General features: G+C 42.3%; 1 protein-coding gene across 4 annotated transcripts; it reads right to left on the minus strand.

Annotated features, from left to right (window-relative positions):
- Window positions 1–1,856: 1,856 nt before the first annotated feature.
- Window positions 1,857–13,484, minus strand: klhl17 (kelch-like family member 17). 4 transcript variants are annotated; one of them, XM_068329835.1, is made up of 14 exons: window positions 13,345–13,468; window positions 12,369–12,547; window positions 12,073–12,258; window positions 10,964–11,228; window positions 10,304–10,425; window positions 9,952–10,173; window positions 7,130–7,246; window positions 6,824–7,037; window positions 5,362–5,506; window positions 4,970–5,137; window positions 4,743–4,831; window positions 4,510–4,583; window positions 4,205–4,386; window positions 1,857–3,107 (listed from the first exon to the last, which is right to left on the minus strand). In XM_068329835.1, the coding sequence occupies exons 3-14, from the start codon at window positions 12,103–12,105 to the stop codon at window positions 2,879–2,881; spliced, it is 1,860 nt and encodes a 619-aa protein (XP_068185936.1). In that variant the 5' UTR covers window positions 12,106–12,258; window positions 12,369–12,547; window positions 13,345–13,468; the 3' UTR covers window positions 1,857–2,878. The 4 variants fall into 4 exon arrangements, with proteins under 4 accessions (XP_068185936.1, XP_068185959.1, XP_068185950.1 ...); XM_068329858.1 differs by lacking the exons at window positions 12,073–12,258; window positions 12,369–12,547 and having other exon boundaries at window positions 13,345–13,484; XM_068329849.1 differs by lacking the exons at window positions 12,073–12,258; window positions 12,369–12,547; window positions 13,345–13,468 and adding an exon at window positions 12,610–12,876.
- Window positions 13,485–13,660: the final 176 nt, after the last annotated feature.

Raw genomic sequence — 13,660 nt, forward strand, 5'->3', positions numbered from 1 at the left:
ATCGTCAATGCCTTCAGAATGTTCTGATATTATGACTTGTTTTGATGACTTTAGAAACTTTGAACTTTTACACTTATGTTTTTATTTCAGTAAGGCAATGAATCAGGTTATGCTTAAGTCATGGTTACATATTAATATGGTCATCTCTGGCAATAAAACCAAAGTGGATAATGTGGAATAGTAGCATACCAAAAAAAAAAAAATCTTGACAACTCCATTTTTTTCGACTTGTTATATTTTCTTTCCTGGCTTTGACACATTAGTAAGTGACGAAAAGATGGTAAAATGTAGACTGGAGTTTAGGGAATACATTTATATGCTCTCTTATAGTGAGATCATTCTTAATTTCCCTTCGGGGATCAAAACAGTATATTAAATTAAAATCAAATTTAAAAACAATTAAAAAATCAGTGAAATGACCAAACAGGTAAGTTGTTTCCCCTTAACTCCAGGTTATTTGTTAAGCTAAGCTAATCAACTGCTGGCTAAAGTTTCATACTTATGCGACAGACAGGAGAGCATAGTGAATTAACCTCTTCACTTAACTTTTGACAAATAAACAACCAAGCAAATACACAAATATCCTTTAGGATACTTTGAAGTTTACGTTTTTACCTGCCATTGTACAAATCTGGAATGTCTGACAAGTAAACCAGAATCTGTCCAGTCAGACTCGTTTTAACCCCTCTCATCCAAAGCTGTGGGTACTTTGCAGTGTGTATATTTGGTCTGTGAATTGGGAGAGTGGAAGTTCATCGGTTTGAGTGTGTGCAGCGACCACCACAGGTGTGAATGCCATGTGACTGAGGTCAAGAGGGGTAAAGTGAGAGTGTTCAGCTGTCTGCTGAGATCACCATGATGCATGCTGGAGAGATACCAAGTAACAGACTGAGTATAATGAGCTTAGCAACAAACTGTTAACAACACAACCTTTGTGTGTGTGTGTGTGTGTGTGTGTGTGTGTGTGTGTGTGTGTGTGTGTGTGTGTGTGTGTGTGTTTTAATAGGCATTTAGCAGCTCATCTTATCCACTGTGAGATACGGTGATGGTGATACTTCAGTCGATGCAGGAATAAAACCTGGTGCCTCAGTTCCAATATAAAGTATATTAGATTTTTTCCCAACACTTTTGTCCATGTTTTAAAAATCATCAGGACAACTCATCACATCTGAAAACATCTTTATTTATTTTTTTACAGTGTATTGCTTGATTTTGCAACAGTGCAAAATTCAATATCTTAAAAGGTCCTCATAAATAAAATAAATAAATGTCACCACACTTATTACAAACCAAACAAACTACAGTCACATTGAAAATAGACAAATGCATTCAAAATAAGCAATCTCTCTGTATACGGTTCAATCGGCAGAATGGAGGCCGATGGAGGTCTGGCTTGTCGTGTTAACAGACAACAGCGTCGCGATACGACTAGCTTTTATACTGGGTCCGCGCCAACAAATGAAAAATAAAGTTTCCTCGCATAAACAGATCCTCGCTGACAAAATATTTCAAAACAAAAATGGAAGAAAGGCAACCTCAGTTTGAAGTTTGAAATGGAATCATTGCGTTACACATGAACCGAAGCAGATTAGCCAAAAAGACTCAGTGGTCCACAAATGTTGGAAAAAGCAAGTTCACTACTACACTTTCTATAACTAACACACCTATGGTTTAATATAGGGGGTTCTAGTTCAACTTTATTGCGATTGAGTTGGACCTATTTCAGCAATGAGGTAATAGAACACTTGATGGAGGATGAAAGGGAATATGACCGCAAGGGCCAACATCATGAGTTAGTATACTGTTGGTGAACTGGCTCATGTCAAAAGATTAAAATCAGATCTCCATTTAAAATACTTGATAGTAGGATTAAAGACACTACAGAGTCGTTTCATCACCCCTCAATGTGTTTGCAAGCAACTGAAGCCTTTTGCTCAAATGTAGCAAATATAAGATGGGATTTCATATCAGAACTTGTTTGTGGCAGTGAAGAACTTTTGAAATGCATAACAAAAGTCAAAAATTTGTTCCATTTAACCAGGAGAACCTCCAAATGCACACAGACTGAACCCTCTAACACTTACACATTCATATTTCTTTCAATAGTACACGCACACACACAAAATATATTAAACTCTCTTAAATAGTAAAATTTCTGTTCAGTTCTTTCCGTAGGCATCTTAAAAACAATACATTATAAATTATGTATTCTACAAGCACATATATTGCAACTTAAGTAAACTCTTTGAAAGGATTCAAACGCTGCCGTTAGTCGTGTCTCTCCGGAGTCCACAATTTTTTGTGTGGGGGTAAGGTTCAAAATTGCCTTTTACTGCCACCTAGTGTGGACATAGCAGCACTAAAACATTTTATACTCATGTTTGGAGGTAATAACAGTATGTAAACATGCACGGTTTAATCCAGTTAAAAGCTACATTCCAAAAGAAAAATCCTTCAGTTTCTCTTTTTTTTGGACACCAGTGCAAAAAAAAACACAAAAGAAAGATCTTGCAGAGGACAACAGCATCAAAGCAAAAACATTTACATCACACATGACAGAATGACGTGTCCATGTTTGAGTTAGAGTGGTGGGGGACTATTCAGTGCCAACACAACCATTTCTGTATTCGTGAAAGGAGTGGGAGCTCGTATCTGCATGGCGGAGTGGTGCAGTGGAGCTTCGGGCATACACCCTACATGCAGTGTGGCCCCAAATTACAGTAATGAGAATCATGGCAATGAACATCCAAACTGGTTTGACCCCCCACCCCCCCATTTACCTGTCGACTCTTTCTCAAACCGAGCAGTTACGTCTCTTCCCAGAGCCGGTCTGGGCTGTAGCAGCAGAGGCTGAGGTCAGCCAAGCAGTGACCCCGTGTCAAAGGCTGGTGGAGGAAACAGAGAGGGTAGGCGAGGAGGGCGGCGGGAAGTTGAGGAGCTCCAGCACGGCCACGCCGACGCTGCTGCGCCGCGTGAACATGCAGGAGGCTGCGACCCATTTGTTGCTGCGTGGGTTGTACTTCTCAATGGAGTTGAGGCTGGAGCTGCCGTCGTTTCCTCCCACCGCATACAGCCACCCATCCATAGCCACCAGGTCATGGGTGCTCCTGGAAACACAAATACAAAATCTTAATCGCACATATATTGTATGGCCAGATTTTCAAAAATCCAATACTGTAGGCTGATTTCTTTATACAGCTCTTTTGTGCAATGAATAGTAACCCCTAAGCCAGTTGATGAGTTTAGGTTTGTAACTTTAGTGCTAATAGAAGCCAGGACGTTATCAGCTAGAGTGGGTTGGTGTGCAGCCCAGTCATGACATCACAGGCTGGTTCAGGGATTAGATTACCAGCTGTATTCCCCTGTCTCTACTCCCCCCAGCACTACGATACCTGCCTTTACTTTCTTAACATGGTGTCAGACACCTGGGAGCGGGCGAAAGAGGCTGGATTATCATACTTTGTACAGGTTAGACATGATGCACACCAAACAAGGAGCCTTCCACCAGTGTGGATCCATTACAAGTCAGACAGTTGTTATGCTGCTCACAGTGTCCAGTTTCTGGGTTGGAGTACAGTACTCAAAAAAATTCAGTCTAACACACCTTCATGTTGGTGTGTGAAATATTTAGCATCACTAAAATCCAAGAATGGACAAATTCATATAATAATAAACAGACAAAAAAACCAAATCAACAAATACTTGTGTACTAACGTGCATTCCTGTAAGACGTGAATACACTTATTTTAACACTTTCTTTTGATTTTTCTTTTCATAAAAAAAACCCAAACATTTAGTTTCACATTCTTTTTTTTTTTTTACAATCATTTGTACAGTGTGTTGAGAAATGAACAAACTCTATGAGAACTGACAAGCGTATTGTTTCAACTATAATATCAGGTGTACCTAAATTAAAAGGTTTGGTCAACAAGTTCAAAAAGTTAATCTGGAGGATATTGGCCTTTAAATTATATGCTATGATGTGCTAGTTATGCTACAGCAGTACATGTCAAACATTTTTTACAACAGAACCTATGAGTGCTTTAACTCCCTCACATTTAAAGTTAGTCATAACACTTTTTATTTGCCATATTTATTCAACAGAGTCGTTCAAACTTCTTTCCTTATCATACAGTAACTGTATGACAGAATTGTTTTTCCCTGTAAACCTGGACTCCACTCTGAACTGTGGGCTCAAACTCACCTGCGTATGTTCATAGGAGCCACTCCCTCCCAGGTGTTGGTCTTGGGGTTGAATCTTTCCACAGAGTTCAGGCAGCTGGTGCCATCATTGCCTCCTGCCACATACAACATGCCGTCCAACACAGCTACCCCGGCGCTGCTGCGCCGACTTAGCATGTTAGCAATGGCCATCCATGTGTTGCTCTGTTAATTCAAATAACAGAATTGCCCATGTGTTCATAAATTCACACAGTTATGATTTTGTCTCCATGTTCAGGTGATTCCAAAAACACAGAAGTTGCTTTGATGGTAACAGCATTTATTTACCTGGGGGTCATATTTCTCTACTGTTGCCAGGTGTGAGGAGCTGTCATAACCTCCCACTGCATACAAGTTACCATCTGAAGGGGATGAGGGAGTTAACAGGCAGATATAAATATTAGTAATCAAGTGTTAAGTTGGAACTCATGCTTACTATCAGACAGTAAAAGACAGAGTGAAACATAAACACACATTGAGAACAGCATGTTCACAAGATTATGTTTGTGTGGGGTTCCTACCTAGAGTTGCTACGCGTACGTATCTTCTCCGGGTGCTCATTGCAGCGATCGAGGTCCATGTACTGGTCAAAGGGTCATAGCGCTCCGCACTATAAGAGAAAATAACGTCAGTGTGATGGGACTGCAAGGCCAGCCTCAGGAGAAAAAACAAAAGCTACAACAATACAACTGTTTTAGAAACAATCAATAGGTGACCTTTTGTCATCCAAACACCAGTCAGTGTGTACCTATTGAGGCAAGAAGCTCCATCATAACCTCCAGCAGCGTACAGTAGGCCATGCAGGACAGCTACACCTAAACAGCTCCGCCGTGTTCCCATGGAAACCTCTGGCTGCCAGGAGTTTGTGATGGGATCGTACGACTCCACAGTTGCAAGGTCTGACGTGCCATCATATCTATTCAAGTCAAGGTTAACAGAAAATCCATCACTGCTTGTAACAACATGAAGATGAAGGTCTCAGTTTCTTCTTCCCTCAGGACTATCATCTAAATGTTCCATCTGACAAAGATTGTTCTGTATAAAAAGAACTTTTGATTCACACCACACGGTGAAGTGTTTGAGTAGGGGAAGAGAGGGTGACTCCTTTGGTTTGTAGCCGCTGTGGTTCTCATCACTCACCCTCCGACAGCATAAAGTCTGTTCCCAATGGCGGCCACGCCCACCCGTGCCCGCCGAGTGGACATGGACGCCACCATGTGCCAGCGATCCGTCCTGGTGTCATACGCCTCACAGTCGCCATGGATGGCAAACAGGCTGCCACCGCCTGCAGAAACACATAGTGGTAAAAAATAACCTAACATCGAGAAGTATCTTCATTTATTTAAGGTATGTAATGATTTTAGACAATGTATGCATAATTTCAGCACAACTCAATCTAAAATACAGACAAGGATAAACATGTGGAGCTCCCCACCAGCTCTTCAGAACTAAAGAAGACTCTAGCATTAAGGGTGTAATGTTTGAGCTTCTGCTACAAGTCCAGTTGACTTTATTCAACACAAAGATCTACCAGGACCTGGATGATGGAGAATCTCTGCAAACTGCTGGTTTGGTATTTGTTTTCTTGGGGAATGGATGGGTGAGGAACACCTATGAGATTTTTATCTTAATATCCTTTATAAAAATTATATTAGAAATAAAAGCCTTAAATTTTAAACCAAACTATGGCATATATATATTTTAACTTAGGATAATGAAGCCGTAGAAAGTGTAAACAACAAAACAAGATTTAATTTGGGCAGGAAAATGAAATAGTTTTGGAGGTGTATTCCCATAGTCATGATACTGTGAGCAAATTACTAGAGCAACACATGAACAGTTTGTTGCGGCTTCTATGAAGCTAAAAATAATATTTGGAAATTATGGCAACTGCATCCATTGGGCTGAAGGGGAAAAGGACATCCACGCTGGTTCAAGAGAAAAAGCGCAGACTTCTGTGATGGTATTAGTGCTCACATGTAACTTATATACCAGTGAAACCACCATTAACGCTGAAAGGTACAATGAGGTGGAGGAACAACATGTGCTGCCACCCAGATTACGTCTTTTTCAGGCATATTCTGCACGTTTTACGACAGCTAAAGCATCCAAGTGCTAAAATGACCTGACGCAAGTCCAGACCAATGTCTAACTTTAAAAAAATGTGTGGTGCAATATGACGTTCCAAGTATAACAACAAAGACTTCAAACTGTTGAGCAACAAGACATACATCAAACAAGATTGGGACACAGTTCCGCTTTTAAGACATCCAATATTTTTCACTTCTTTTTTAGAAAAATCCCAGGACCTGGAAGAGTAGAACACGATCTAAAAGATGATATAAAATCAAACAATCAAATAACAAACAGGAAATGACAGTGGTTACATGCATAGTAAACAGTCTACGGCAATGAATTAAACGTTTCACTTCCATAGAGTAAACTCTAAATTACAGGACGACATCAACAAATTCGCTAAATTTGAGAATCAAAGTTTTTGTGTCTTAGCTGTGTTAAGACTGTTTTTGGATACTATGTGAGGGAACTGAACTGATCAGTGGCCTAGGTGTACCCTAGTGGGTACCTTCAGGAGCACACTGACCGACGGCGAAGAGCACGGGGCTGGCGCCCTCACAGCGCCGCGGGCGCGTCCGGCTGTTGCTGAGCACTCCTCTCTGCTCCGGCATCAGATGATACTTAAGGGCCTCTATCAGCAGGTCCTTGCACTCGGAATGGTGGCGCACCAGCAGCTCTGTGTCCACATTGCTCATTAGAAAGTCCCGCCGCAGCAGCGGTAGCCGAACACACTTCATCAGCTAAGAGGGAAAGAAGAATTCACAGATGACATACAAACCAAAAAATTCTGTGCGCTACGACATCCTTTCTGATGAGAAAAGACACGACTTACCCACGGCACATGCTGCCTACGACCATCAATGTCATGTTTCACCCAGCTCAACACGGCCCGATACACCTCTTCTTCTGATGGTACATTGAGATTATCACTGGAGATCAGATCCAGGACCTGGAAGGAGAAAACAAAGCAGACGGGTGGAGATGTTTGAGATAATTAATTATTTAACTTAAACTTACATGACTTCTTCTAACGTGTCAGCACTGACACAGGAACAGTCAAGGAACAACCCTGTTGACCAAGTCTGGAAGTGAATTGCATCATCCACAGTATTAAATTCAGCATGTGGTACCTGTCTTTGTCTATACCCCCCCCGCCCCCTTTATTTTCTGTACATCCGTCAGATTAATGTTTCAAAAGGCCGATGTCGTCTGCGTCATTACAAAATGGCTTTAAACCCACTCAATCAATTCAAAATGAAGCAAAACCAAACCGTTAACTTATCCCATTTACACACAAACGCATTTGTGTTCTACTGAGGTCCATAGGTACTGCTGTGCATGTGTGTGTGCGTGTGTGTGTGCATGCGTGCGTGTGTGCATGTGGCATGAGTGCTGCAGTCTGAGTGGCTGGCTGGCGCTGTTCCCAGACCAGCCCGGAGCCGGCAGGGCTGGGTGGGGTCGGAGCATCCAGCTGCCGTCTTACTGGCCGGATCGGGGCAACAGTTAGCAGTCTCGCAGGAACAGAACAGTCTCCATCCATCCATCCAGTCACACGGAAAAACACAGCCGCTGCTCCGCCCTGCAGTCTCTCCCACCTCTGCATGCTCATCCTAAAATCCCCTAAATATTTTTGTTTGTGTTGTGTTGCAGTTAGGAGTCAGGTACCAGTTAGTTAGATTATGGCTTTGGAATTAATGGGCTGTGGTTAAAGTCAGGATGGTTTTGTTTAGTGTCAACAACAAACGGAAGTCAGTGTAATGGCAAAACAAGGATGACTGTCGCTACACTAAAATGGCAACAAGAATGACAAATCCATGAATGAAAAAGCATTTGGTCGACGTCAAGATGCTGAATACAGTATGTTTGTACACCACACGCATTAATTAGGTTGCCTCTGTCCGTTGTTGTCTTCATAAAGCCACGCATGTGATTATCACTGAAGTACTGTGTCATTACAGGAGCCGAGTCACGACATGGACGTGCCTTGTCCCTTCCTTCACACAACATGGAATGAAATATGGGTCATATTTTCTAACAGCTCTATGAGCTCAGAGTTCTTCAGAGCAGCCAGATTAATGACAACATCTGCAGACAGGATGGGGCGGCGAGAAAGGAAGTACAAAGACAGAATGGAAACAAACAAAAGAAGGACTATTTTTAAATCTTCTTTTCCGCTGCTTAACTTTCACTTGTTTTAATGGCCCTTGCCCACACAATCCTATTTCAGACAGCGTTTCAGGGCACAAAGGCCACAGCCAGACAGAGTGAAGCCGTAACTTCCTAGCAGATCTACGTGGTTCTGTAGGAATGGTTCCCTGTGGAGGCACTGAGACAAAAGCAGCTGGTCATTACAGTACATGTTCTCACTCCTACTTTGAATCTTTGTCACCTGGCAAGGCTCTAGACATGAACGACAAACACAATGACATCACACAACCTTCTTCTGTAATGTGCTCCTCCTACACCCAACAGGAGGAACATACGACCTGCTGGAATTTGAGATGTGACCTGATATCATAATGCAATCGAAAATAAAATAAAAACAAAGGTAAGATAAAATATTATTTTCAGTCATTTTTAGTCAATTCAGGAATACTCAGATTACTGAACAGCAAACGGCATAAGTTATTGTTGCAGACATAGTTTGACGACTCCATTAACATCAGACTTGCGACTCATTTTAGGAACAAAAGCAGTTCCCAATCTGCTTTTGTTCCTAAACCAACAGGTCAAGGCGGATGACCACCCTCCAAAGCCGGGGTTGCCTGGAGTTTCTTCCTCAATGAGGGAGTTTTTCCCCGCCACCGTTGCTTATGCTTGCTCTGGAGGGCATTGTTGGCTTTCTATCTATAAAGCGCTTTGAAATGTCTTCAGATGTGACTAAGTGCTATATAAATAAAAGTTGATGAGTTGATGATGACGGTGGGTCCTAAAATGATAATAGCTTTACGTAGTTAACCCACTGAAAGAAAAACCATGATACTGCCACTGCTGTGATCACAATATCTGGTTGTTTAGTTCAGTAGACATGACAGGTGAATTCCAGGCAGGACACAGGGATAATAAAACCATGTGTACCACAACTGGTGCGGTTTGCTTAGGAAGAAGGAGGTCGTCAAAATGATAAAAACACAACACAATGGCCACATCCCTCAGGGACCCTCTGATGACAAAACAAGTCTTCGACACACATAATATTTTGGAAATTGTGAGGAACAAAGTGCATGAAAGATATTAGGTTCTTCTTAGTGTATCTTTGCCACTGTTTTCTACCCGATTGCAATTTCAATAAAACTAATTATGTTAGGAGAGCCAAAAGTCAACAGCTTTCTTTCACACTGCGTCACGATTACCAGCATTTTAAAACAATGTGATTCAAACTGTTTTAAACAATGTGGACTAGGACCAGGAAATGTTGTTTACAAAGGAGGCATTTAAATATAAACCATTTCCCTTGATGACTGGTAGCATAATGTTGCTCAAGTCCAAACTACGTAAATCACCAGTCTGAGTCAGAGGAGGAAAATTTCAGTGGACTGGTCCAATCAACAAAGGTCAATTTTTAACCACAAATATTCCAAAATTAAAGTCACTTCCTTTAAAAGCACCAGTTGGCAGAAGAGCAGCAGGAGACAGAAAAAGCATCAACCCTACCTGTTTCAGAGGCAGAAGCATGAACTCCTCCGTCTTGGACACCTCCACAAAGTGCTGCAGGACATATTTGTGTGCTGACTTGAGCAGATCGCTGCAGGAGTGTGTGTCAGCAAATCCTCGGATGCCCAGGCAGTTGGAGGGGTCCAGCTGGCTGAGGAGAAACTTACAGCAGGCGTCCCGCACCCCGTTGAGCTGCAGCAGGCTGGCTGCTGGGAGTAATGTCTAAGAGGAGAACATTTTCAATAAAAACACAGTAAATCTGCAATAATTTGATCACAATAAGATGTGAAAAATACGGTTGAGATAACAACTCTTAATTTGACCGTGTTGTTTAAAAAGTCAGATCTCCCACCTGCACATTGCCTTCTCCAACCACAATCTCTGCAGTGTAGGCGTACTGCACCAGCTGCTCCAGGGCCTGAGGGTCAATGTCATGCAAGGTCACATGGGTCTGCCGACTCTCTGACATCTCATCTGCATGAACACCAACAGCGATAGCTGTAACATTCTGTCTCCAAACCCCGGCTGATGCAACTGCCTCCCTCCATACTAGCACTGCTAACACTGGCAGCTCCTGCAGGCCCGTTGCTTAATGCCAGAATAACTGAATTAGTGGAACATCTTATCAGTTGTTGTGTTGGGACGTTTTTGAAATTCTTGAGTTCAAATACTCTGAACCAACATGGGTGTTCTCGTTGAATGATACGTCAGGAAGCTGTTGGCATGGTCTGGTCTCAGATTAGATTTGAGCCCAACAGCTGAGTCCAAAAGTGCGACAACTTACTGTCTGGACCCCCATTGTACTCAAACAAAGGTCTGTTATTGTCAGGAAATCTAAGACTCCCAGACCTCATCTGGCTACTGGGGTTCCAGACAGGAAGAAGGACATAAAGGTTAATAATGCTATAAGGTTAAGGAGGCATTTACAGCCCACATGAGTTTTTGTGTCATCAAAACCTAAGCAACAGAAAAACAGGATGTGTATATGAGTGAATGTGCAGAATGAACGCACTGGTAAACATAGCGTGGAAGTAGGGGCTACAGGATGCCAGCACCACTTTATGCGCCTTGATTTCTTTGTTTGACACATGGAGCACAATGTCACACAGCAAACCCCGCTGCCGCATCCTGTTCATGGACACGAAGGAGTCATGGTAATGCCTCTTTGAGTTGTGTGAGATGCTGTGGCCATCACGGTTGAGCAGTTGCATGCCCCCCTCCATCATGGTGCCTGATGTGGAGGTTGCGGGCTCTTGCCTCGGCCGCACTCTGGGCAACTGAACCACGTGAGACAGAAACAGTGGGTTAGAACCACTCAGTTGTCATCGGAAGAAAAAATCCAACAGCAAGAGTTTAGTTTATTTGGAAGGACAGGTGTCATGAGCAATCTCTGTACCTATTGTCACTGTACACATCCTGACAGCTATGACAGTAAGCTTACCCGCATGACAGAAATACAATTAAAAAGTTCAGTACGGTGGCTGAATTGGTTATTTCACATTCACAGTCAAGACTGATTAAACTGCATTATGACAGCAGAGAAAATATTTCTTTAGCTTGAATCATTAGAGGCCTCACTGTTATTGGATTATCTTTATTTATCAAATTGCAATGACAGGAGCTGTGAAAACCCCCCATCTCACCCCCAGCTGCAGCCCCGGCAGGCTGGGAGGAGAGAGGGATGTAGCTTGAGTTAGCCTTTTCCTGTACTCTCATCCACCCCGCTCTCTGAGGGAGAACACACTTTGGGGTCTTGCATAACCATCGTCATGCAGCATCGTAGAAGTTAATGTCTGATGAGTATTTTGGATGCCCTAGCAGTGAACTACAGGATGGGGTAAATAAGTGCCAACACAGGCCCCTAACCCTTCAACAGATTATATGCTAAAATTGATGCTGGTAGCTTATACATGTAGAGGAACATAAAGCAAAGTACACACCCCCACATGGGTGTGTATTGTGAAAGATGTCTTTAAATGTGTAAATATATATAAATATTCTAACAATTCAGTGGGTGGGTCCTACAGTTGAATTAATGATAAATTATTCGTTATTTGTCACTTTTCAATCATCCTGTATATTTTGTAAACACAAAAGAGAGGCTTGTTGGCAATAACTCACCCAAAACAAATTATTGATTGTTATGAAGTTCATTTTGACCTGTCTCCCAGGTCAAGCAGACATTTCAGAAATGATCAATGCATCATAATAATATTGTTATCAGATGTCACCACGACTCCATGGTCACTGCCTTTAGGTCCCGTCTTTCAAAACATAACTGACCACAAAAACACCCCAACAATGTTCCTGTATGAGGAAAGAAAATACTATCATGGCCATGGGAATAACAAGAGATAATGCTGTAAATTGAGTATGAATACACAGCAGGTTAAAGCAGAAGTAAAACACCGACAAACCTGATGCAGGTCTTAAATCTTGTTTTGCCTGTGACACAGACGCTCTGAGGCTCCTTGATAGACATGCACACCATTAGATGCCCAAATGTGTCAGTGTCGTCTCTCTCAGAAAGAAAGTTGTTCTTGCCCAGCAATCAGTCGCCTTATGTGATGTGAAGAAACCCCAACCCCCACTCCATCTATTTTGAATAACAGCAGCTATCAGCTGCAGCAGCAGACAGAATGAATGTAATTTATTTACCGGTGTTGGCTTGCGGTTGGGTCGTCCTTGCACAAAGTGACTTCCTCGATGTGATGGGAAGAAAAATCAGAAGCTGTCGCAGTCAGATTCGTTCGACATGGGTACCAATGCCTGGTAATCTGTCCATATTCTGACTCAGGCATACGGTATACGAAGAAAGCCACTGTTTTGTGCGGTGTGCGGTTGACGTCAATGCAAAAAAACTGCACGAAAGCTGACATATGTCTGCTTAAGGTGGAACTGTCGGACACGAATGGAGCAGCACTGAGCGCCCTATCGCAAAGTGATACCAAGAGATGAAAGGACGGAGGGAAACAAATATTAAACATAAATTAAGTTGGTACTTTAGCAGTACCGTCAAAAGTTTGGGTAGATTTATATTTGTTATTCGACGTTACACATTCGACCTTAAATGCTCTCTTTTGTTCGGTCAGAATCCGGAAGTGCAGCCAATAAACATTTTAGCCAGCGCTAAAGGCGGGGGTCTATGTGGAAGCTCAATGATTGGTCAGAACCCCAAAATACCTACGTCATTCAGTCCTAACAACAAATCAAATAAACAGCGAACAAGTCAAACTCATCTTTTGTTTTCGCAGAGAGAATGCATGTATAAACCTACTATTATTGTAAACAAGAGCTACGACTGTTGACGTCACAAACAATTGTCTGTGTATAGAGAGTAACTTAGAAAATATTAGTTCTGCCGACATATGGAGAAGCAAAAGCAGTTCTCACCGCCAGCTTTCGTCGGTGTCGATATGACAGCGATGACTTTTTCTTCCTCGTATGCTTGCCCAGGTTTGTGGCTATGTGGAGCAACGTAAAGGGAAAATTATCCTTCTGCAGGCCCACAGCACAACTGTCCGCGTCACGGGAATGCCACCCAAATGCAATTTAAAGCTCACGTGCGGCTTCAAAACACTTCTTGTTCTTCCACGCATCACTTTTAATTTCGAGGTTGTCGTGATTGACGGTTGCTGTTTTTACATTAGCTTTGCTTCTGTGCATACATTTATTGGTTGAAATGTATGATAAAACAGGTGAAGCTATA

Source organism: Antennarius striatus, chromosome 2 (assembly GCF_040054535.1).
Source record: "Antennarius striatus isolate MH-2024 chromosome 2, ASM4005453v1, whole genome shotgun sequence".
Lineage (NCBI taxonomy): Eukaryota > Metazoa > Chordata > Actinopteri > Lophiiformes > Antennariidae > Antennarius > Antennarius striatus.

Coding starts and splice junctions, on each gene's coding strand:
- klhl17 (XM_068329835.1), bottom strand. CDS start 12,105: ATGAACTTCATAACAATCAATAATTTGTTTTGG. Junction 7,247..9,951: donor TGCTTCTGCCTCTGAAACAG/GTAGGGTTGATG, acceptor TTCTCCTTCCAG/GTCCTGGATCTGATCTCCAG. Junction 4,387..4,509: donor TAGAGAAATATGACCCCCAG/GTAAATAAATGC, acceptor TTGAATTAACAG/AGCAACACATGGATGGCCAT.